General features: G+C 43.6%; 1 protein-coding gene across 1 annotated transcript in view; it reads left to right on the forward strand.

The window, feature by feature from the left end:
* rsu1 (Ras suppressor protein 1) overlaps positions 1-25,462 on the forward strand; it is a 38,069-nt gene that overhangs the window by 948 nt on the left and 11,659 nt on the right. Inside the window, exons 3-8 of the mRNA XM_076080064.1 lie at positions 1,902-1,952; positions 9,530-9,650; positions 11,465-11,583; positions 13,844-13,926; positions 14,393-14,507; positions 15,244-15,376. Coding sequence (XP_075936179.1) covers positions 1,902-1,952; positions 9,530-9,650; positions 11,465-11,583; positions 13,844-13,926; positions 14,393-14,507; positions 15,244-15,376 — 622 coding nt within the window. The remainder of the gene's footprint in view (positions 1-1,901; positions 1,953-9,529; positions 9,651-11,464; positions 11,584-13,843; positions 13,927-14,392; positions 14,508-15,243; positions 15,377-25,462) is intronic.

The following is a 25,462-nucleotide window of genomic DNA, read 5'->3' on the forward strand; positions in this document are numbered from 1 at the left end:
TGCGGTGTCATTAGCCTGCATGGATGTGGTGTCATTAGCCTGCATGGATGTGGTGTCATTAACCTGCATGGATGTGGTGTCATTAACCTGCATGGATGTGATGTCATTAGCCTGCATGGATGTGGTGTCATTAACCTGCATGGATGTGATGTCATTAGCCTGCATGGATGTGGTGTCATTAACCTGCATGGATGTGGTGTCATTAGCCTGCATGGATGTGGTGTCATTAGCCTGCATGGATGTGGTGTCATTAGCCTGCATGGATGTGATGTCATTAGCCTGCATGGATGTGATGTCATTAGCCTGCATGGATGTGATGTCATTAGCCTGCATGGATGTGATGTCATTAGCCTGCATGGATGTGATGTCATTAGCCTGCATGGATGTGGTGTCATTAGCCTGCATGGATGTGATGTCATTAGCCTGCATGGATGTGGTGTCATTAACCTGCATGGATGTGATGTCATTAGCCTGCATGGATGTGGTGTCATTAACCTGCATGGATGTGGTGTCATTAACCTGCATGGATGTGATGTCATTAGCCTGCATGGATGTGGTGTCATTAACCTGCATGGATGTGGTGTCATTAGCCTGCATGGATGTGATGTCATTAGCCTGCATGGATGTGATGTCATTAGCCTGCATGGATGTGGTGTCATTAACCTGCATGGATGTGATGTCATTAGCCTGCATGGATGTGGTGTCATTAACCTGCATGGATGTGGTGTCATTAACCTGCATGGATGTGATGTCATTAGCCTGCATGGATGTGGTGTCATTAACCTGCATGGATGTGATGTCATTAGCCTGCATGGATGTGGTGTCATTAACCTGCATGGATGCGGTGTCATTAGCCTGCATGGATGTGGTGTCATTAACCTGCATGGATGCGGTGTCATTAGCCTGCATGGATGTGGTGTCATTAGCCTGCATGGATGTGGTGTCATTAGCCTGCATGGATGTGGTGTCATTAGCCTGCATGGATGTGGTGTCATTAGCCTGCATGGATGTGATGTCATTAGCCTGCATGGATGTGATGTCATTAGCCTGCATGGATGTGGTGTCATTAACCTGCATGGATGTGGTGTCATTAACCTGCATGGATGTGATGTCATTAGCCTGCATGGATGTGGTGTCATTAACCTGCATGGATGTGATGTCATTAGCCTGCATGGATGTGGTGTCATTAACCTGCATGGATGCGGTGTCATTAGCCTGCATGGATGTGGTGTCATTAGCCTGCATGGATGTGGTGTCATTAGCCTGCATGGATGTGGTGTCATTAGCCTGCATGGATGTGGTGTCATTAGCCTGCATGGATGTGGTGTCATTAGCCTGCATGGATGCGGTGTCATTAGCCTGCATGGATGCGGTGTCATTAGCCTGCATGGATGTGGTGTCATTAGCCTGCATGGATGTGGTGTCATTAGCCTGCATGGATGCGGTGTCATTAGCCTGCATGGATGTGGTGTCATTAGCCTGCATGGATGTGGTGTCATTAGCCTGCATGGATGTGGTGTCATTAGCCTGCATGGATGTGATGTCATTAGCCTGCATGGATGTGTTCTTCAGGTGTAACTTCTTGACAGACTACCTTTAGTCCACTCACAGGTCTAGCTGCTTTCTGCTGGACTAACTGGCAAGCTGCAAGATACATTCCAAAAAAATAATTTTTTTATATACATATACATTATGTTATGTTACATTATGGCATTACCTACATAGGGAATCATGTTACTACTTGAGTCATTTTATACCTAGAACTATAGAACAACTTTACAGCTAGAATAGTATTCATTGCAGCCTGAATTTAAACATTATTACCCAGTAAGATGCAGGAGTAAACAAACTGCCGAGTTGGTTGCATTGCTGTGTTGACTTAATGTTCCATGTCGTTTCAGTCACTCTGTCTAACATCACTCAGCTGGTCCTCAGCCACAACAAGCTCACAGGTAAGCTGTCCGCTGCCCTCTGCCCTCTGCCCTCTGTCCTCTGTCCTCTGTCCTCTGTCCTCTGTCCTCTGTCATTGGACTGGAGCTGTGACTAAGAGTGTTGTTTTCAACCATTGCATGTGGTATGTAGATGAATATTTAAATAATGTCAGAATCCAAACCCTGACTCTGTTGAATATAATAATGGTTAAAAAACGCAGCAAAAAAGTAAAAATGGCCATTCAGAATATTAGGCAATTAAAAAAAGAACAAATGGAGAGTTATGAGGCATTAATATCAGCACAAATATTCAAGTCCTTTTCGCAACCTGCTTGGTGCCGTGGTAGCCACACATTTGCAGACCACTTAATTTATTATTTAAGTTTTGGAATTAAATATCATTGTTACAGTAGTTTCCTGCCAAAAGGCATCTACAGTAGGAATGGGACGATAGAGAGTGTAGTACTGATTATTGTGAATTACTACAAGTTAAGGGACCGTACTAGTGTTTTTGCTTGTTTTTACTGCAAATCATGTCCATGTTACTTTACGGCTATTTTTTGTTCAAACAGGTGAGTTTTCATTTTGCTGTGGAAACATTCAACAGTAGCTGCACACTTTAAGTTTATTTTTATTTTTTATAATAATATTTATTAATACATTGTATTTGTATAGCTCTTTAAAAGTTACTCAAAGGCACTTTACATGGTAAAAACTGTAATAGCAATATAAACAAAGCAACGTTTTCCATCACTTTAATGTATTTCATATTTGTTATTGGCCCAAAACACGTCAAATGCTGCACGGCATGAGGTTCATTCCCATCCAGAGCCTGCAGTGATTGTTTTAAGAAATCTTGCGAGCCATTGATGTACTGCTTAATAAGAAAGTAGAGATAAACCCAACCCAGCTGACTTTAGGCTGGATCCCTGCTACAGCCAGCAGGTGCTAGGGTTGGTGCTGGCTGGATTTGGGTTGCTAGAGCCGCGACGTATTTGCCGTACCAAGTGGGCGTGGCTTCATCTCTCAGGCTCATGCCCACTTTTCTTCAGCTCAGACCTGGGAGTTACACCCTTATTGATTGTGTTTTAATTACTGTCAAGATCGTGAACAGTTGATTGGTTAACCGTCAACGGGCAAAGGTAGTGAACAGTGTTTTTGCATGTCTGGTATAATACCGTCATATACGTATCTCTCAGCACAGTGCGGATGGTTTCTACACAACTGTTACAAGGTGTTACTTATCTATGTGCTGAAGATTGACTTCACTCTAATGCAAGCCATTGGCTTTCCCCGGCTGCTCTCCCTTTGACCCGCCCACTGTGGCTGCTAGTTCTTAGCATTGTTGAGTGAATCACTGCGAATTAAAAGACCCTACCAGGGGCTCTGCTTCTTCTTCTGTGATACCTGACTGGTTAAAGTGTAGATGCTCTCAGGGCATGTTTCTTGTTATCTAAGTTATTCAAGTTATGTAATGCAGACTTATTATGTTCACTCCTTTTGAATTTGGTTTTGGCATTTGAAGAACAGTCAGTCAGAATTAGCAGGACCGCTGATTCATGATAGAAAAAAACCAACTAAACAAAGTGTTGTCCAACAAATAAGTCTAACCTTGCTTAACTTTTGCCACAGCGCGACACGATGTCATCCAGAAAGGCCCTGCGCTTCAGTCCAATACATGGTGGATACATTAGTAATGCAGACGGCGTATTTCTACTGTTTACCACACAAAATACAACAGCTGCTGCAGTGATAACAGTCCTGAGTATCATACACTTCTCAGCAGTGTTTTAGCTTCTTTAGCTTTCAATTCCTGGTTCTCTTCCTCATACTGAACCTCCCCTTGTACCTGGAGCAACGCAGCTGATTCAGGTCTGAACACCTGCTAACAGCACAGCAAGGCATTGCGAAGCCAACGCAGATCAATCACCAGTCTGACCTTCTGTGTTCATCCTAAACCCTTTGATAGAGTGTATTCCTATCCAATCTATAGCATCCCCTAATGGGTGTGAATTACAGTATAATAACTATTTAAAACCTGATGAAGTTAGTTGTTCCAAATGATTTTAAGTTTGTATCCTCACAGCTTATTTAGGACATGCAGGTGTGCCAGATTGTGGGCTTTCATGTCGTGGACACGTGACGTCTGCGTGGCTTTGAAGATCTGGACACTCTGGACTTGTTGACTTTGATCTGATCTGCATACAACCACACACACAGTCACAGAGTGAAGCTAAAGTCAGTTTACTGAGGTAGAATATGTCCTGTGGAAACACGTTGATCTCCAGCAGATTGGAGTGGTGGGATCAGTGGTGTTTAGCACCAGCAGAGGTCACTACAGACCCATCAACACCTTCACACCAACCTACAACTACTGAATTTCAAATGAAGTTTGCTTGTGTTTTTGAATCTTTTCTCTTATATTATTATTATAAAACTGTACTATTAGGAATATAATGGCGTTGTAAGTGTGGTTATTTTATTTTGTAGGAGAAAGCAGCGCTCACAGTAAAGTACGATTGTGATTAACAAATGCTAATCCATTTAAAGTGATGCTGTAGGTTCACTACGGAGATCCTCTCCACTCTCGTAACCCAATTTCACTTTCTTTTGAGATCAATTTAATTTATTTTCACTTGCCAGTTTTCATGACAGTAGGAAGATTTTGAGAAGGTAACAATATTTTCATTGCTACAAAATGATGGGATCAGTACAACAATGCATAATCCACACTGAGGAAAAACTTCAGATGAATGAAGTAATTCAGTGACATGTTCACCTTCTGGTGTGTTTTCTAATCTGCTGCTGGAGATGAACAGATTACACACATCTCTCACTGCGAGGTTATTTATAGCTCAGATCAGACAGAAACAGGGATAACATAATTGGTGTTGTTCCACACCTGCAGGCCCTCTCAATGTATGCTCAGGACTCTCAGCGGCCCCAAATATCACAGTGGTTTGATCTATCTCTTCTTCCTCCATCTCAACCACAGTCATTTGGTGACCTTACAAATCCAGATGCACTGTGTCAGACAGGATGGATGGGATGTTGCTGCTTTATGAAGGTACTCAGGAGTTCTAGTAACATTTGGAAAGTCTTCTTCTGATCTGCTGCCCAGTGCTAACGTTCCTCTACTGTAGTCATCAGATACCAACCACAAGTTACAAGGGTTTTTTTTTTTGTCATTGGAGGAGAGGGTTGCCCAACGACGTTTCGATTGTAGTCCCAATTTGCTACATAGGAAAGAAAGACAGAAAAAGTCTATTATAATTGGAGGATGAGTTCAGGAGTCCACGCAGGGCTGCAGGGCTTGTCTTCCTCAAACACAGCAACATAGAAGCTGGTAATCCAGAGGCTCCCCAGGTCACACTAACACACAACAGAGCAAAAGAGCCCATATGGAAATCAATATCATATATATTGTACGGGGGACCTTATACATACTGTGGATTTGTCCACCTGACAGGAGGTTGTGGTGTTGCATTGATTGAGCTCTGGTCAGTGGCCCACAGAGGGACAGGCCAGCTAAATGGAATTGATTTCCGACATCGGCAGTGAACCAGCGGGACCTTTAAAACCAGACAGTCCTCACTGAATCTCTGGCACACCACAGACTGTTGGCTGTTGAGCTGTAAGCACTGGCACTGTGATTCCACTCTTTATCCTTCAGGGGTGTCACGATTGCGATTCTACATTCGAAAACCCATCGAAATCAGCTTTCGGTTTCAATACTCGAAATCAAAAGCAGAATGATTCTCCCAGTACTTTTTGTTTCCTCTCCACCCTGCTTACTTGTGCACATCTGAAGAAAACATCAAGACAAAACAGCATAGCTTACCCGTAGCCTGCAGCTGCACATTTCACAACACCACGGCTAATGTCGGAGTCTGAGATGATGGAGAAACAACATGAGCAAATAGCTTTGACTGGGAGAACAAACAGGACCTGGTGACTTTCGCACTTGGTTGGTCAGTGCTCCTTAGCAGTTGAGACTGCCGCACAGAGGCACCCTTAGCGACTGTATGACACACCTGGCTTTCAGCTAACTCCAATGCAAACCCTCCCACGGCATCAGTGGACGCTCAAAGAGAACCACGTTCATGTGAAACTAAGATTAGTCACGTGATTCGTTAGTCACTCACTAGTCTTTAGTCAGTCAGGTTAACATCCACCACACTCTTTTCCTAAGCCTAACTAACTGGTTTTGTCGCTTTAATGTAACTTCCTGTGCAGATGAAGGTTTATTTTGAAAAAGACTATGTATGTGACGAGTAAATGGCTGAAGGTAAAGCTTGTCATCTTCCTAGCGTCCTTTGGTAGGACACTTAGGCCCAACCCCAGTGTCCCCCCTAAGGCCTTAAACCCTGAACCCCCAGGGTCTTAGTGAGGTTACCTGTTGAATGTTTGAGTGTAATGGACTGTAAGGGTTTAAAATATTGTAAATATGAATGAGACAGCACTTTGCTGCGACATATGTTACCATGACAACGTCATAACATGTTATGTACAACGTGGGTATTTATTTTGTACTTTCTACTCCCTGATTTGAACGTCTTCCAGACTCTGTCCTCACGAGATGAGAGGTCATTTAAAATAATCTATTTACTTGTTTTTGTCAAAACAGCTTCAAGGACAAAATGAAATGTTTGATGAAGAAACCAGTTGTCTAGTTTCATTCCTCTGATTTCATGTGTTTTAATGTTCCATCTTCAAGCCTAATGTTTCTGAGTAAATGAAATATTCCAGACTAACGCGCATGTGCCGTCCTCTTTGTTTACCTTCTTTACGTCTCCATGCTTCCACTGGTAACCCCATGTTTAACGTCACATTGCTATGAATTGTGGGTAATTCCCTTGGGCAAAGTCTGCAGAAATGCGGTCTTATGGAAAGAGAAAGAGACTCAACAACTTGTCAGTGGGACAGAACTAAACCTTTGAGTATGAGATTGGGCCTGAAGCTCAGATTGCTGCTGAAGGTGTATGAACAGGTGCGAATGTGATTGTGTTGCTTTGCAGGTGAGGAAACTCCAGCTGATGTTGTCAAGTAGCCTTCTGCCATCTAATGGCTCTTCTTTTGGTTTTTCTTTTTCACAGTTTTTCCAAGTTATTGGACAATATGTTACTTAGTTACAATATGGCCTTAGTGTGGTAGATCTCTCCCCCCCCCCCCCCCCCCCAAAACTATCTTTTTAAATAAGAATGACAAAATTAACCAATGATCTGTTGATCTTTACAACTCCAGCCTTTGTAGTCTCACATGCCGACTCCCCCTTGGTGGTTTGCTGGGTTGGAAACATGGCCCGTATGACCGGGTCTCACATTCATTTTCATACCTCTGAACCTACAGGAAAAGCTTTTGTCTCAGTATGTGCCGTTAATTTAACATTGATTCAAATGGAAGTTCTTTGACAAGGTTATATTGACATGATTGGTTGGATGCAGCTAATTCTATAAGTCTAACTTACTGACTCCATGATTAAAAGATGTTCACACACCAACGAGACACCAAGGTCCCTCAGGTCTTTTAAGGGAAGAGAAAGGACTGCAGCACAACGACTGATTTGCAGCCTTTACTGGTGCAAAGACACCAATGTTTTAACACATCAAAATCTAATCTGACAAACACATGCTGTAGAATATATAGTCAACGGTTGAGCGATGCTCATAATTCCATATCTGTTGCATAGCAGATCCAAAAGTAGGAGTTGCATCAACAATGTCCAGGTTCCACAGCACATGCACAACAATCACATCCGAATCCAAAGCACACAGACATCACTTCAAGTTACAAAGATACAAAAAGTACAAGTCCCGCATCCATCATGTGTAAGAAATGTACGGAGACATGACAAGTTCACTTCTTCGTTTAGGCTCAGTTGTCTTTAGAGTAGGAAGCTGATGACTTCAGTTCACTGCGTGTATCTTTGATTAAGAGCTGCTGACCCGTGGCCACTTCCATGTGACTCGCTGATGAGTGAGCAGTGGTACTCGGGCTCTATCAGTCCTACAATAATGACATTATGTATTTTACATCTTCATAGGTGGCAGGTTAAACAATCGGTGATGTGATTCCACACACACACACACACACACAGTCTAACTGATGTAGTATCAGTATGCTCAGACCTCACCTCTCAAACACTCATTCTCCTGGCAGCATTCAGGTCAGGGCCTGGCCGCTGGTTTACTTTCCTCCTCTTGCTTCCATTGATCAGTCTGATAATCTGATAAAGCTCCTGCTCTTTGTTATCAGCCCATTGATCTGTGTCCACAGACCGCCGGGGATAAAAGTACAGATGGAAGTGAAGACAGAAAGTGCAATATGTGTGCTGTGTAAATGTCACCATGTAGAGGCAGCTGGTGGACGTATCTGTTATTTCCTATTCATTACCTACACTCTGGCGAACTGCCAAAGTCTATTTTGTCCGGCCACAGTTTCATAATGAACCTAAACATTATTTTTCTGCATTTCTGGACGGGTGGGCTGGCTGCCTCTCGGCTGTAATGGAAGTGCTTCCCGGCTCCGTGAATGTAATGCTCGCCGTGTTTATGACTACATTGTTTATTAGAGCACAATGTAAAAATACCCTTACAAGTAAAAGTCCTGCATTCAAAATGGTACTAAAGAAAAAGTATGAAAGTATTGGCATCAAAATCTACTTCAACTACCAAAAGTAAAAATGTACTCATTATGCCATACTTTTCAATATATTTACTGTCGACCTATATCATTGTAATTATTGATGCATTAATGTGTTCATCTATTTTAACTACTTTATATACTTCATAATTAGGTTATATACTACTAAATGACAGAATCTGAATCTGCAAAGTAGCCTAACGAGTAACTAATATTGTCAAATAAATAAAAGTAGAGTATTTCCCTCTGAGATGTAGTTCCCACGCACTCGCCTTAAGACCCGTGGTGACCGAGCTCTTGAGGCGGTAGCACCGAGGCTGTGGAGTGCTCTGCCTGCAGCCCTACGCCTCGCAGATTCTGTGAACGCATTCAGAAATCAGCTCAAAACTCACCTCTTTAGACTGGCGTTTGGGTAAAACCCGTGTCCTAGACCTGCTTTTAAACCATGTTTTAATTCTGTATTCTTTCTGTGTGTATGTAAATCATTGGCCCTATGGTCACATTGTGTTTTTTATGTTTGTAATTCTGCCCTGTTAAGCACTTTGTGACTTATGTCTGTAAAAAGCGCTTTATAAATAAATTGTACTTACTTACTTACTGGAAGTATGAAGTTACAGTACAAGTACCTCAAAATTGTACTTTAGTACAGTACTTGAGTAAATGCACTTAGTTACATTCCACCACAACCAGAGCACAGGTTGTGAATACGTTCTTCATAGACCTCTTAATGTTGAGCACCTGATTGATGCATTACCCTGCTGGAGGGTCCGAGGCCCACCCACCAGTCTCACTACATCCTGTGGAAACACTGAGGAACATGCAGCTAACGACGAAGAGCTGCTCTGTGGATGAGTGCTGCTCACACTCTGTGTGAAAAGCTATGAACATCTTGAGAGGTGTGTGTGTGTGTGTGTGTGACATGCTTGTCATTTCGCTCCTCTGCGTGTGTTTTCCAGCTGTGCCTGCTAACATTTCTGAGCTGAGGAACCTGGAGGTTCTGAACATGTTCAACAACCAGATTGAAGAGCTGCCTACTCAGATCAGCAGTCTGCAGAAGCTGAAACACCTCAACCTCGGGTATGTCCCTCTGCACACACACACACACACACGCACGCACACTCGCTGAAGCAGTGCATAGGTAAGTTGCCTCTTGTTTATTTGCTGCTGCCCTGAGGTCAGGCTTGTCTACTGTCTGATCATCCTCCTGTTTCCTTCATAACCACAAACACACACTTCACATTCCTCCTTGGCCACTAGATTCTCATTTCCATGTCTGCAGTCTCTCCGCAGTGAAAAACAAATCGCCCCCTCAGGCTGTCCAGCTCAGATTTGGTTACAGGGTTCTTCTGGACCTTGGAGGCTCTCTGCTGGATTCTGTTCACGAGGCTGTGTGACAGAGACAGCGCTCGTTCAGAGGTGGTCCCACTGCAGGGTTAATCCCACGTCAGTGTGATACCTAATGCTTAGATCAAGCACACATCACTTCCCTCTGCATTGTTGTATCATCAGCAGTTTTCTCCATAAGTAATACTCACACATGCATAACGCTCAGTGTACAAACACCCATGTACTAATCCAATGTTCGAAAGCGTGTTTGTGCATGTGTACGACAAATTGTGGCTGGAGGTTCAGTTCCTCACCTGTTGGCCAGTGCGTGTGGAGATGTGAGTGCAGGCTCACACAGGCAGGGTGTCGGTGACGGGAGGATTAGGGGGGGGGGGGGCGTGGTGTGCATTGATCCACAGACAAACATCATCTGGGTAGTGTAAGCCTCAAACTGCTATTCAGGCCGTGCATTCACTTTTCATCGTCTGTTTATTGTGTGTGTGTGTGTGTGTGTGTGTGTGTGTGTGTGTGTGTGTGTGTGTGTGTGTGTGTGTGTGTGTGTGTGTGTGTGTGTGTGTGTGTGTGTGTGTGTGTGTGTGTGTGTGTGTGTGTGTGTGTTTATCAGTGGACATGCAACCTTGTAAGTGCTTAATCTCATTTGTCAAACACACATAATGGAATTGGAATAGAATAGTCGTCCCCATGACCTGTCGATTGCTTGCGCATACAAACATGCATAAAGTCAGCTGGTGTGTCTTACATCATCAAACCAGGCCTCTAAACAGCTTCCTGCTCACTCGCTCACTGTGTGGGTGATGGTGAGTCTGCAAGCACCGTCGGCAACCACACGAGTGGAGACACGAGATCACTCGCACATTTCAGATGACTTCTGTGATTGATAATAGTAGACCAGGGGCCCGCCTCCTTTTTCATATGAAGTGCCATTTTTTTTTTTTTTTTTTCATGAGAATCAGTGTGCTATACCCACATTAACGTCAAGTTTAATTATGTCACCAAATCAAAATTAAGATTGAATTATATATGACAGCACTATACAAGAAGGCGGCCATTCACATCTGAGTTGACCACCAATCCAGTTCATCAGCAATACAACCATTAACTGGTGACTGGTTCATTTGAAAGAGTAACGGTAAAAGACGTGAACATTCCAGAGGCTGTACCCCTTCAGTCTCAATGTCATGTGTTGTAATGGTCTGGCCGCTCATTATCAGCTGATTGATCGGTGGTCTCTGTAAAGCCCGATCAGAATGACGCACTGACTCTGAATTCCAACCTTATTAAGGAGGCAGCTGGCAGGAGGGAGGTCGGCTCAAAGTAAACGGCACGATATAAAACGTGTGTATTCTGTTTTAAAAGTGGAAATGTACTCGTCTATCTGTGGTAAGTTGTTACATCTGATGTGGAGCTCACAGCTGATAGCTACGTTGTGTGCGTGTGTGTGTGTGTGTGTGTGTGTGTGTGTCCCCTTAAATGAAGTGCCTTCATACAGTGGTGGTTTGTGTGTGTGTAATGTATGTTTTGCATGTGTGTGTTTGTGAGGACAGTATGAACCGTCTGAGCGGCTTGCCCAGAGGATTTGGTTCATTGCCAGCTCTGGAAGTGCTGGACCTCACCTACAACAACCTGAACCACAACTCCCTGCCTGGGAACTTCTTCTACCTCAGTGAGTAGAGAGAGAGAGAGAGAGACACACACACACACACACACACACACACACACACACACACACACACACACACACACACACGGCATTGTTGTTGCACTGAGCTCAATGATAAAACAATATTCATCACACATCCTCAGTGCCAAATAGCTAATGTTAAGTAGTTAGCAAATGAGTACAACAAGACTTCATGTTCATTTTCTATACGCTGTGAATCCATCATTGCATATTATGCGAGTGTTTCAGCAGCAGCACATCTAACTGTACGCATCACTCTCATCAGTCTGTAAGTGTAACTCATGGTGTTATGTTGTGACACACCTGATGCAGCCCGAACTGTAGCATCAGCTGGTTCAGGTGTGCTACAACAGAGGAAAGTGGAAAACTGGAAGGTTATTGTTTTTATTTTTAATAATTATAGTAGTAGCATGTGCAAGCTCCTTTTTGTAAAATAAGTACTGAATTGTTCTTCATAACTTTTATTTGTGAATAAATAAAAAACGTCTTATTTTCAAAGGGGAGGAGCCCCAAACCCCAACGGCTGCACAGCACCTAAGCCCTCACACCTCACAGACCTCACACACACTCACACTTCTCTGAAACTGTTTGTCCTTCACCCTATGAAAAACACAACTCCCAGTCAGCAATCTCTCATTAAGTCCTCAACAATCCAGTGTATTGATCTCACTCCGATGGATCCTGTCCTCTAGGAGTGTCACTGACTAGCTGAGTATTGCGCTGGTGTTTTAGTTAGCGTCACCAGATTTACAGTATATACTGATACTGCGTAGTACTTTGGCTTTTGAGCAGTGAAACATTGAAATGTTGATATCATGTTAATAATACACATTTGATATTATGGCGTAGGTAATCCAGTGCCTCTTGAATCATTCATAAATCTGTCTAATTAATTTGCCAAAAGGAGACAAAATGCATTAATAAAGTTTGAGATTAATTGGACTGATAGCGTTATTGTTATTAATTTTTTATTTTATAGAGAACAGATAGATTTTGCGACAATATTGTTTTTGCAAAAATCTTTTGGCCACAATAATTGTGTGGTGAAAATCTGACACTGTGACAGCCTCAATTTGGCGCTGTATGAATATAATTGACTGAACTTGACTCTAAAGGAGAAGTGAAACTACTTCACTCCCGTAGGGTACTGCTGCCTGGCCAAGGCAGCTTGGCAACTCCCTGTAAGACCTCACATTTCATACGTATCAAACAATCAAGCAAACACGTTGCATTAGTGAGCGTTGGAGAGGCTGGTGGGCATTGGACTGACATTAGAGAGGTATCAATCTTCTTTTTTAACTCTCGGCAAGAAAGCCAATAAGTGTATTTGCCAAACAGTCAAACTCTTCTTTTAAAATCAATAAACATTACCAGAGATTGTCCTAATATTTATAGTGGAACTCATGACTTGCTTACTGTATGATTCAAGCTCTAAGAAAAAGGGGTTTTGGTCAACACACTCTCCTACACTTCTCATCCACATTCTGAAATTGAGGAAATACAAATTTTTTTCCTGCAACTGACAGCATGGGGTTTATAACCCATCCCCTCACTGTGATGACTCGTGTCTTAAGAGTTAACACTTCAAATTACCCAACGTGGTTTTCCAATGCAATGGACAACATGTATGATGACCCAGCAGATAGAGAGTCTGTGAGGTACAGCAGCAGCAATACACACCCTCAGGGCTTCTTAACAACCACAACAAACAGAATGTAAGCAAAGTTTGCATATTCATGTTCCTATGATTATAACTTTGAACGTGTTTTCGTCATTTGCTTTGTGACTTTGAGTGAAGTAGTGCTCTAGTCGATGTTTTGAATGTTATCCTAACTATAATGATCTGGTTCCTTTAGTGAGACACAGCGGGCTGATGATGATGGGACGCAGGTGGTACCAGAGGTGAAGGGGTCACAGTGCTGGGAGCCAGGCCTCAGGCTACATTAGTCATGTACAGTGTAGTATTGATTTCACATTAAGAGATGAATAGGACTCTATAGCAGAAACGGCGATCTGGCTCCATGTTGTTACAGTTACATGAAAAAAAAACAGTGAAATCATTTACATTTCTTTTCCCACGCAAAGGAGGCTCACCCTTTTTTCCACTGCATGTTGACACGGCTGTCTGCCGTGACTGTTGACCAGCAGAGGGTCTGTATGATGAGTCGGGCTTCCTTGGTTGTGCTGATCACATCCCAGTCTGGTTTCCCACACACACACTAACACTGATGCTTGTTTGCAGCCACTCTTCGGGGTCTCTATCTGAGTGACAACGACTTCGAGGCCCTGCCTGCTGACATCGGGAAGCTGACCAAGCTTCAGATAGTAAGTTCATGTCAATGCAACTGATACAATGAGCCAAGTCAGCTGGCAATCCAGTGCATGCATGAGTTACCAGCAAAGCATGGAGAGCCACAAGGAAAAGGTCCTGCTGGTCTCTCATTTACAGTACAGACAGACGCACACACATAACAGTCGCTGAATATATTAGGTTATTATAAATTTATGCAAAAACGTCCACATGCTTTGCAGAAACCTACGAACATTTTTGTCCTGGTGACTTTGCTGTTTTTTTTTCTTTCGTACACACAGTTGTAGTGACTCCACACTGAGTTTTAAGCATCTGGCCCCTGGTTTCCATTAAGAAAGTCCATGTGGGCACACCAAGGTTGAGAGACCGGTCCAGTGCACTGAGCATTGCACCTGGAGTACAAACTACAGCTGGGAAAAACAACGGTGTGTGTTAAATGAGTGTGTTCTGTTTTTCTTCCGTTTCTTTCCTAATGTCCAGTTGAGTCTGAGGGATAATGATCTCATCTCGTTGCCGAAGGAGATTGGGGATTTGGCTCAACTCAAAGAGCTTCACATCCAGGGCAACCGGCTGACTGTCCTCCCCCCTGAGCTAGGTACTGACCACACACGCGCACACACACACTCTTGAAGGAGTCCAGTCAAAAGCCCAAACAGCTACCTAATATCTAATAAACGTAGGATAACACTGGCTGATGCTTTTACGGCAGTCTCTACAAACCAGAGGCTACAGTCTGTGCTTGTACTGCGTAGTTCCACATTTATAAAGCTCAAAGATCCATTTGTCACATGCTCATATTTGCCACATGTACAGTGAAATGTGGAGGTGACTCTAGAGAATGTGCTGGAACGATAATGAGCTATAATAATGAATAGAATAAAAGTAGAAATTAGGTAATATTTCAACGATGTCGACTGACTCATTAGCCTCGTCACCGTCTAAGTGAGTTTAAGTTCACCACTGTGATCTATTTGCCTCTGGACCGAGCAGATGATAGCTGCCTGAGCGTGCACTTCCTAGACAGAAATGTGAGGAGAAACATTGGATCCGGTATCATCCTAGAAATGAGCAAACATTTCAACTTTCCTCAATTATTTTCTTTCTAAAAGAGCTCAAGTTACAAATTCCATTTCCTCATGCTTGTATCCAGAAGGTCAGCATTCCACACCCTGTACCAGCAGGACACCACGGTGGTGTCCCCCTCTTAACCACTGTTGAGGTGCTTAATCTGACCGCTCAGTGGAGCCGCTCAGTGGCCAGCACATCTTCAGGTGTGGCTGTGTGTAACTGTCAATGTGAACAGGTTCTTCTGTATGTTTGTGTGTCTGCAGGTAATCTGGATCTGACTGGTCCTAAACAGGTGTTTAAAGCAGAGAATAATCCCTGGGTCACTCCCATTGCAGACCAGTTCCAGCTGGGCGTCTCCCATGTTTTTGAGTATGTTCGCTCGGAGACCTATAAGTAGTAAGTACTAACACGAACGGACCTCCACACTGAAAGCAAACACTGGACTCCTTCTGCACAGTGCAGTCTGTTCTTTGGATGAACTTTACCTTGATCATTAAACAGAATATTTCACAATGTATTCAAAAGTTAAGCATAATATAAACATATTTCCCACATGTCAGTATCCCAATCCCTAATCTATGTCTGTTGCATTACTGATATACATCATGATAGGTTGTCACTGTGTTTGCAAACTGCACTGGATCAGGGCAGGCCCTGCTGATCCCATTTCACTAAAAATATAAAAACGCAACCGTTTTTCAGTCCTGAGGGGTGCTAACGTTCAAACTTCAATCCAATTTTCACAGTGGTCGAGGTAATGAAAATAATGACACAACAGCAGAAACTTTTCTTATTATGTCGGGGTTTGTGCTCAGCTCTGGGTTGGACTGCTTCCTTTTATACATGCTATAGTGTGAATGTGTCCATGCTCTATAAGACGGGACATTTGTCAACGGGTAGCAGCTAACAGGGCACTCTGCTCATTCTGCCAAGTGTGGACCTTCTTTTCTCTTAAAACCGATTGTTGGGTACTGATGGAGATGATTGCAGCTTTACTCTTCCTTGTCCTCTCTGATTTGATGCACAGCTTGTTCATGAGGCCAACCCTCAGAGGGTTAACCCTGTAACTTGGAATGAACCAACGTTCTTGCTGCAATACACATAGAGAGGACTACTGCTGGGCAAAACTATTCATAGCTATCTATATCTTCTCATCACTCCACTCAGACTGTTTGATGCAAACATTACACATTACACTGCTGCTTTACAGTTAAAGGTTTCCACCAGCGACCACTCTTAAGAGCAGTCAAAAGATTTGAAACGATGAACAGTGTTCAACCCTGAAAACGTCTTGAAAGACAGTGGAGATCTTGGGGATCTGTGTTTTGAGGTGGAATGTGTGTGATGTGTAATGTCTGATGTCACATGCACAGACAATTGAAGTCTAAGCAGTCTCTCTAGTGAAGAAGAGCGTGCTGGAGGTTGCACTGTGAAGCAGAAGGCTGCTATTAATTCTTTGTTCCAGGCAGGAGATGCTGCAAATCCTCTGTGTGAACGCTCCAGGCTGCTGCTCTGAGGCATGCTGTGGAACTGATCCCTGTACTGTGTGTGGCTGTGTGTGTGAGTGAAACAATAACACCATCTCAACCGTCTTCCATTCCATACTATGTTTGCATACTTGTATGAGAAATGTGTGGCTGTGAGTTTTTCTATCTCTTGAGTACATCTCTCCGTACACTGCTGTTGAATCAACGTGAGCTATTCAGACACAGTTGCTAGTATACTGTATGTATACAGCATCTGACTGATCTCCATCCACCAACATGTCTGTGGATCCCCTCCATTAAAATACATGCTGGTATCACAGATTCATTCATTGCTTTTGTACTGTGGGTTTTGGTCAACCTCGTCGTCTTTTTAAAGATAATGATTCTTCATAATTTGAACAGCATGAATATGATTTGATGAATTGTGTACAGTTGGACGTTTTCCCTGCTGGTGGTACTTGCAGATATCATTCTCCTGACCAAAAGTACTGAAGCATGGCATTTGTTACGTCTATCGGTGTTTGACCACTGGAAGCCAATGGGCCAGCCAGATGAATTCCCACTTTCATCTTGAAATGAAAGACTATACATTATGTTTAGTCACCTGCGTCTGTCAGGGTGGATGATGGAGAGCTGAGCTACTCTGTTTTATGGACTGCTATCTGTCTTTGTGATCAATCACTGTCAACATTTAAGTCAGCACGCATAAAGCAACAGATGCATAATGTATCTATCACTCTCATCGATGCATGCAAAGCAGCGCTACATCCACCAAACCTGTCTGTTGTCTCTGTTCTCTGATGTCCTCTTCAAAAGAGCTAAAATGAGAGTTGCCCCGATGGCATGGTGGTTAGCGATGCTACATGACCGTCCACAGTGTGACTCCAACCGGGGATCTTTGTCGCATGTCAGTGCCGTTGTCAGCGTTGGGCTTTTAGGTCTTTGGCGGGGAATGTTTTTTGTCTAGCCCTGAATCTTTCTGACTTGTGTTTGAATGTAGAAAGACTGAGGGAGATCAGTATGTCCCTCTGCAGCCCCAACGAGTGTGAAGCTGCTTATCCTCGGCTGTCGGGCTCATGTCACACCAGCGACCGTACTGCCCCTAGATTTGACCAAACTGTCATTTGTTTGATATTTTGGTCAATGGTCATCAGGTGCAGGCCATTTATTGCTCACAGAAATAGATTGGTCAGATGGCCACTTTTCGACACTGCGTCTTGAATAAGTTTTTGACAACGGCTGCTGTCTGGGTCAGCAATGAAGCAGGTTGAAAGGATCAGAAGGGTCAGTCGACTCGGGCACTAGTTGAATGTCCATGTACTTCCCTGTTCTGAGAGAAAGCTTTCCATATCTTTTCCATCAACATTGGTGGGCATTCCCAGGTCTGTGGAGGCTCCAGTGAGATTAGTCCCTCTATCAGAGCGTCCTTGTATCCCCAGAAACCTTCTGATGCATTTATAAAGCTAGAGGAGTCCAAGGACTCAGCTTGGCCTCCTCTAGTGCGGTGTGCAGACACAGACAGGGGCCCAAACGCATCTAAGACCACATTAGTGAAAGGTGGTTTCATGCTAGTAAGCCTGTCGGGCAGCAGTTGGACATTTTCTGTATTTCCGTGTTTAAATTGACAGGAGGAGAGCTAACGATAGCAGCATCGCTAACGGCAAAAAAACGAAGGTTCCATTCAGTTACACTGTGATGCGTTCAGGCTCTGTTCAGTGAAAATGAGTATTGGGTGAAGGTAAATTATAACGTTATGATGTGTTCACGTGTAATCTGTAAACTGTAGTGTTGGTGAGAAACTTGAATAAATCAGTTGTATGAAGGAGATGTTTTCACAACAACATAAATAGATGTTAGAGATGAATTATGAGCTGTTTACACTAGCTCTTATTAGCTTAAAATACATACTGACGAGATTTGTTTTATTCAATGAAAATACAATCTTTTATATCCTAATCATTTGAGTTGAGTGTTTTTATGAAGAAGAAAAAGCATAAATTACTATAACAAAGTAAAAAGATAACATTTAGAACTTTTGATGGTTTACTGACTTCAGAGCATTGAAATGATTTTTGGAATGATGGCAAAAAAAATAGTCTGGAGCCTTGTAGACCAGCTGCTATAGTCCAACAACAAAGAGATCTGTATCTGACAATATCGATCATCAATGATTGCCATTTTGCGAAAAAAAAAAAGTGATCAGGGATCTCCTGAAAGTTATATTTGCTCCCTTCTTTTATTTAGTTCTGATCCGATCCGAACCGTGATCTTTATGATCTGTTGCACCACTACTTGAGACTTAATCTATGTGACACTTTCCATCTGCATCCACAGTGTTAATATTTGCCAGCGCAGCTATTGTCCTCTCTAAAGCTTCTTCGAAGGCACACAGTTCAGTTAGCTTGGCTGCAGATGGGGACACGCCAGTTTGCGGCCTAGCGAGACTTGGGTTACATAACTCCTGATGAGAATCTCTTTAGCCGACCCAGGACGTCACCTTCTCTACCTTCAGTGGAACATCAGTCAGAAGAGTCTGCAGTGAGTTCTCTGAGAAGGACTTAAGTAAGTAAAGATAAATGTTTCTCTCACCCTGAACATGATAAGTGGCTCTGATTTCAGGTCCCAGTGTAACCCCAGGCTGCACTGCACTAGTAGCTTATCAGCAGCAAGCTCCAGGTCCTTTAGGTCTGTGGTGTGATCTTCACAGGAGAAGGCCTCCATGGCCCTCTTTACTGTTTGATGTTTGGGCTACTTCACTGGCTGATGAGTGAGATGTGTTGGATGTGGTTTGCATTGATCCAGAGACAGAGTTCAGAGCTCAGAGGAAGAGCGATCATCTTCCAATCGGAAGACCTGCGGTGCAATCCCTGGCTCCTACAGTCCATGTCCATGTGTCCTCGGGCAAGACTTAATGCTAAGGTTACACTGACACGAGGTTTGAAGTTACCTTCTGTACTGAATACACCTGGAGTCGCCTTAAACTGAGAAAAAAACATACATTGCTATTAGAAATAATAAACATTCAGGCCATTAATATAGTAATTTGACACGCCATCCAAAATGTTAGTGAGCTCTTCCATTTTAAACGCTTGTGCTATATAAACACTGTTGGCATATACTCTTCAATCACAGAAATATTCTTTGCAAATGAATGTACAAATAATGCCTTAAAAGACTAACTTTAAGATTAACACAGGTTAACACCCAGCCAATGGTACAATAGAATGTGTTGGAAAACAGACTAGCTCAGCAATAACAGCACTAATCATAAAATATAGAATATAGCATCAAATATTTAGAAAGATGATAAATTAACAATTGAAGTCTGGGTTTAGCCCTAGGTTGTCTGGGTTTAGCCCTAGGTAGTCTGGGTTTAGCCCTAGGTTGTCTGGGTTTAGCCCTTGGTAGTCTGGGTTTAGCCCTTGGTAGTCGGGACTTAGCCCTAGGTAGTCTGGGTTTAGTCTGGGTTTAGCCGTTGGTAGTCGGGGTTTAGCCCTTGGTAGTCTGGGTTTAGCCCGAGGTTGTCTGGGCTTAGCCCTAGGTAGTCTGGGTTTAGCCCTAGGTTGTCTGGGTTTAGCCCTAGGTTGTCTGGGCTTAGCCCTAGGTTGTCTGGGTTTAGCCCTAGGTAGTCGGGACTTAGCCCTAGGTTGTCTAGGCTTAGCCCTAGGTTGTCTGGGTTTAGCCCTAGGTAGTCTGGGTTTAGCCCTAGGTAGTCTGGGTTTAGCCCTAGGTTGTCTGGGTTTAGCCCTAAATAGTCTGGGGTTTAGCCCTAGATAGCCTGGGGCTTAGCCCCAAACCTTATCAACTCCTAGAAACACGCCTGTTCCATTTCATGTGCTCCTCTTTCCCCATGTTTGTCTTTTCACTCTCGGAGGCAAAAGGCCAAAAGAATCCTCTTTAAAAGAAGAGCTGAAATGGTTTAGATATTAAATGAGTGAGATAATAACAGACTCCTCACATGATTGATGAGGCAGGAACACAAGATGGAAATAGTGGTAGTTATGCTTTGGTTTTGATTTTAATTTTTTAGGCTGTATTAAATGACTTGCACTTCCAGCTGGCCCTCTGAAGGACAAACTTTTCAAATCAACGAGAAAAAAAACACAACATGACAAAAAGGAGAAAAAATACGTTTATAAACGGACGTATGTAATCACTGCGAACCGCTCCCACCTCCTGATGAAAGTTAGAGGCGGGTTTCACCTGTGACCATGGCCTGCATCACTGTGTGAGCAGGTTTGTGTTTCTGTTAAACCTGTAATCAGGCCTAACGGTGATGGTAGCGGTCTGAAGCTAAACCTGTTCATCACTGCAGCAAGGTGAGAGGTCCAACCACTGAGGGGCAGCAACAGAGTTCAGTTACTCTGGAAGTGATGAAGGATAAGGACCAGCCCGGCCTCAGCATGGCATGCTTCCCTATTTTCAGTCCGTTGTGACGGCTATCACACTGACAATGCCTCCTCAGTCTGTGAGAGACACGGTAGAAACAGACTGTGAGAACGCGTGAGGGTGAGAAAGATGTATGAGTGCAAGTGAAGAAGTGTAAGAGGGAAAGAGAAGGCACACTTATGCACACGTGCAAACACACGCAGACAGCTAGCAGCAGCCTTCCTTTAGGCAGGTGTTGAACCATTTCCCAAAGAGATCCTCCTTGTGTCCTCACAGCTTCATTCACACCTGCCTAAATGTCCTTGATCTTCCAGCTCTGTGAACACACACACACACATCTGTTTGCACCTCCAGTTTCTGTCTACTTTAGTAGGATGTATCTTGAATGTGGAAGTAATAATAACCCTGTGCTCTTCTATTTTCCTCGGTAGAAAACTGGTATTTTGGTGGGTGCACTCCTGCATGCTTCAGGACAGAGACTTATTTACAATGGAGGGAAATGTGGGACCAATACCGTTACAAACCCCCTTCAGAGAACAACTAAAGGACGTGATGAAGGCTTTAGTCTGACACTTGTGTCCTTTGGGGTTAACACAGCTTGTGTCAGTTGTGTTTGAGGAATAAGGCTTGTGGACATTAGATATTTCAGAATTTCATATGACACCACCTGACTGTCCTCTCTCTATTCCGCTAGTGTTGTAGCCAAGGCGTGTTGCAAGTTTTTTGACTCATTCTTACAGGTTCTTCTGAGTTATTAATGCTGCATTTCTATTGCATGGCATCTGTAGGATGCGTTATTGCAGCTGGATTGTGACAATTATGCTGGTCAAAGTAGCTGGTGACCGATCAAGACCATTGTAGAAGCCAACATGCTTGATTTAGAGGCCTTTTGTACCATCTATGATGGTGCTGCTGAACTGAGCGTAGCCATGTTAATTGTTTTCATCATGCAAATTCATCATGCTATACGCTCTGAGTTCTCTGCTGTGCCCTCCAGTGGAGTCCTCCAGTAACACGTATAGTCCACAGGCAGGTATGTGAACAGTTCTATTCCCGATGCAGACGGTTGTCTACGGGAATGCATGGTCATATTTCAGGAGCGATGATGTCACCGTTAAGCCACAGCAAATCTGCTGGTTACATTTGGTGCAACCAGCGTCAGACTGTTGTAAAATAACAGAACCGCCGCGCTTATGTGCGCATTAGGTGCCGCTTGTGTAAAATGATTAAGCAAGTTTCTTCTGCATCAACAGGTGTGTTGAAAACATTTTACACACGAATAATTGTGAATCACTTAAAACTCCTCTCTCCTCTTATAACTCCCTTGGCATGCTGCCGTCACACTTGACTTGGACCTGTCTGCGCCGCTGGGTTCACAAAAAGAGAGCCTGCGGTGCGCACAGAGCAGCAACTGAACATCGACCGATAGAGGGAACGACATCGAAACAAATGGTTGGTGCAGAGAAAGCTCGGACAGCCGGTGATTGTGAGGACAGACAGGAGGGACATCTGAAACATGAGACATCATTTAAACAGCAGCACTGAGAGTTGGGACAAGTTCAACGCTGCTTACAACATTGCTCCTGTGTAGGAGAGCAAATATGGAAGGACGGACACAACTCACACAGTAGATTCATCATTACTTGCTGCTGACTTCATGGCGTGGATGGGATTGGTTTATGTGGCTGAAACCAAATGTTTTCTGAACATTAATTGAAGCTTCCCAATGTTGCTCGGGCTACTAAACTAGGTGGGGGATATTGCCTTAATAGATAAGTCTATATTCAGGTTAAAAAGCTATCATGATATTCAATTCAAATCAGTTGAAGATCTCGTATTAAAGACATCTCCACCAACTATAAATTGCTTTGTCCAGGGCAACAGACTTCACCCACCACCTAGCCTTTGCCCCCATTTCCTTTGAAGATTTTTATCTTAGTTGTCATTTTAAGGAGATTATATGTATGTAAATGTTAACAAAGCGTACAGTTCCATAGCCCTCCTTCCACTTGGCAGGTCGGATCACAACCGGGTTCGTCTCTTGCTACAATACAGCCTGCGATCCACCAGATCAGGAGGGGGCTGTGTTGAGGCCACGAATTGGAAGGTGCTGAATGGGAGTGCGCCCAGAAAACAGGCCAGAGTGGGCGGGGAACACACGGGGCCCTTTACAAGTAGGGCTAGAACCGGATCTGCTTTCTGCCGAGGCTCAGGTGCTTCAAAGTCTCCAACAGGATGCGGCAGATATTCTGCCAGTCTGTGAAGCCCAGCGCTATCTTCTATGCTGCCATGTAATATATATTTTACAAACACGACCGTCACACAGGAACATGACTCAGACTCAACAGTGACACCTTACAATTGACTGAATGGGACTCCCAGGGGCTGGAAAATGTCTGGGAGCTTTCAGAGGCTCCCAATGTAATTGAGATCCGGGTGGTGTGCACGTCCTTTGTGAGCCTATCCAACCTACGGTTACCCATACCCCCCCCTCTCTGCGTAGATGTTTACGTGTGTGTTTGGAGAAGTCTAATTCCAGTTTAACATGAGCCATGCACAGCCTGTGTAAACTGTCACACATATCACATGTTGAGGAAAGGCACACGTCAGTCGGGTCTGTCACAACCACAACTCGCTGACCAGAAGCTAATTGGCTGTTAATGTTTAAGCCTACTAAAGTTCCCTCATCTCTTCAAACAGCTGCCACATGTGGAGTAGGAAGAACTCAATCTGCCACAGTAGGAGGAAACACACCAACCGTATCCACAGTGGTATCCATTTATTTCTCTGTTCATTACATTCAGCTCAGATTATAGTCGGTGAAATATCTGTACTGGTAAGAATATAAAAGCAGGAAGTCAAACGCAACGTCATTGAAAAAAAATGTCATTTTACAAGAAATCGTATCACCAATAAAGACCAGTCTACTGAGACTCATTCTGGAAACGTCTGCCACGCTTTATACAATGGATGCAATCTTTGTGCAGTTTGCATCATCCTCAAAGTAACATGCAGACATATTTGTCTCCATCTCATTTCATGTCATTCTCAACTGGGCATGATTAGAGATGCAGTATGCAGTCCCGCCCTCTCAGTTACTGTCTAATTATATTCACGCATCAATGCCTACCAGCACCACGGCCCTGCAGTGAGGAGGTCGTACAGATGGAGGGCTGATATTGCAACCTCTGTCTGCTCTGGAACACAGCAGCTGCTGAGGAACTCATCTCCCTTATTAAACTCCGTGGATTTTTAGACAAAAAACCAAAGGCATTTGTTTGGTAACCTGACCTCCCAGATGGTTTGTTACACAGAACCATGTGACAAGCAGTCATTGGAAACAGTTTGGCACTTTTCAAAAAATAGTCACTTCCTCCAATAGATGATTGGATGACCCGGCCGGATTGATTCTGTCAATCAAACCTTTAACAAAGCCAGTCGGGGAGAAGAGCGGAAACGTTGTCGGTCATTGTGGTGCTTTGTGTTTCTTTCTGAGGAGTATTCTCAGTCCTGATAGAAGTGATGCTGTTGTAGCTTCTACGCTAACCTCTTCAGAACAAACTGTAGCCTCCCTGTCCTCTCACACACACCTGCTATGCCACTAGCTGATTGGTCCGTGCTCCGGCTTGAAGCCTAGCATGTTTGATTTTTGGGTTGTATGATCCCATGATTGTTGCGCGACATCATCACGAGAATCCAACTGCCATGCAAGGTCATTTGTTTAGCCCACATTTAATGTTGTTTTTCCCAGATGAGTTATGATGATGGCTATTATCAGGTCATAAGTATTTTTATTGATTAGCCAGATGTTGGTTATTTAATACTGCCACTGAGCTGCTTTAGCCATTATGGATGTATATGCGGACTACATTTTTGACTGAAGTTATGTCATCGGACTCGTTATGATGGTGACGGGCCCTGGGAACAGAATCGGAGCCTTTATGTAGACATGCATACACAGGCTTCACAATATATCCTTCAGCATCGACATTGCGATGTGCGCATGCACAATAGTTACATCGGAGGACGTGTGATGGCGGCAGAATGAATAAAATATGTCATGCTACAACTTTTTTTGGATCCCTGCGCAACCATCAACGTGGCAGACTGTCCTCAGTGCGTCATGTTGGTAACCCACCCATCTAGAAACACAGACCCCATCTCCTTTACTGTGCCATATCATCACCATTCACAACTATACAGTCAACGTGTTTATGATTCAATTGTTTACTAGAGCACAAAATAGTTTATCGTGCCTCTTCATTTTGCTCTCGAAGGGCAAATTTTTGGTAAATACTTTTTCATATTACAATATACTGTATATATTGCAGAAAGAAAATATTGCAAGTTTTTTCCAATATTGTGCAGCCCGACAGGCCAACATCTCCAGCAAACTGTGCCTCAGTGGTAGAGCAGGGTCGTCCTTCAATCAGACGATCGGCGGTTCGATCCCCGACTCCGCTAGTCCACGTGTCTTTGAGCAAGACACTTACCCCTAAGTTGCTCGCCTACGGTGAGTGAAGGGTGTGTGAATGTATAATTAATGTTAGTTTGTCCTGATGGGCAGGTGACACCTTGCATAGCCCCTGTCATCAGTGTATGAATG

This window comes from Anarhichas minor, unplaced genomic scaffold (assembly GCF_050575085.1).
Source record: "Anarhichas minor isolate MPS153535 unplaced genomic scaffold, ASM5057508v1 ptg000001l, whole genome shotgun sequence".
NCBI lineage: Eukaryota > Metazoa > Chordata > Actinopteri > Perciformes > Anarhichadidae > Anarhichas > Anarhichas minor.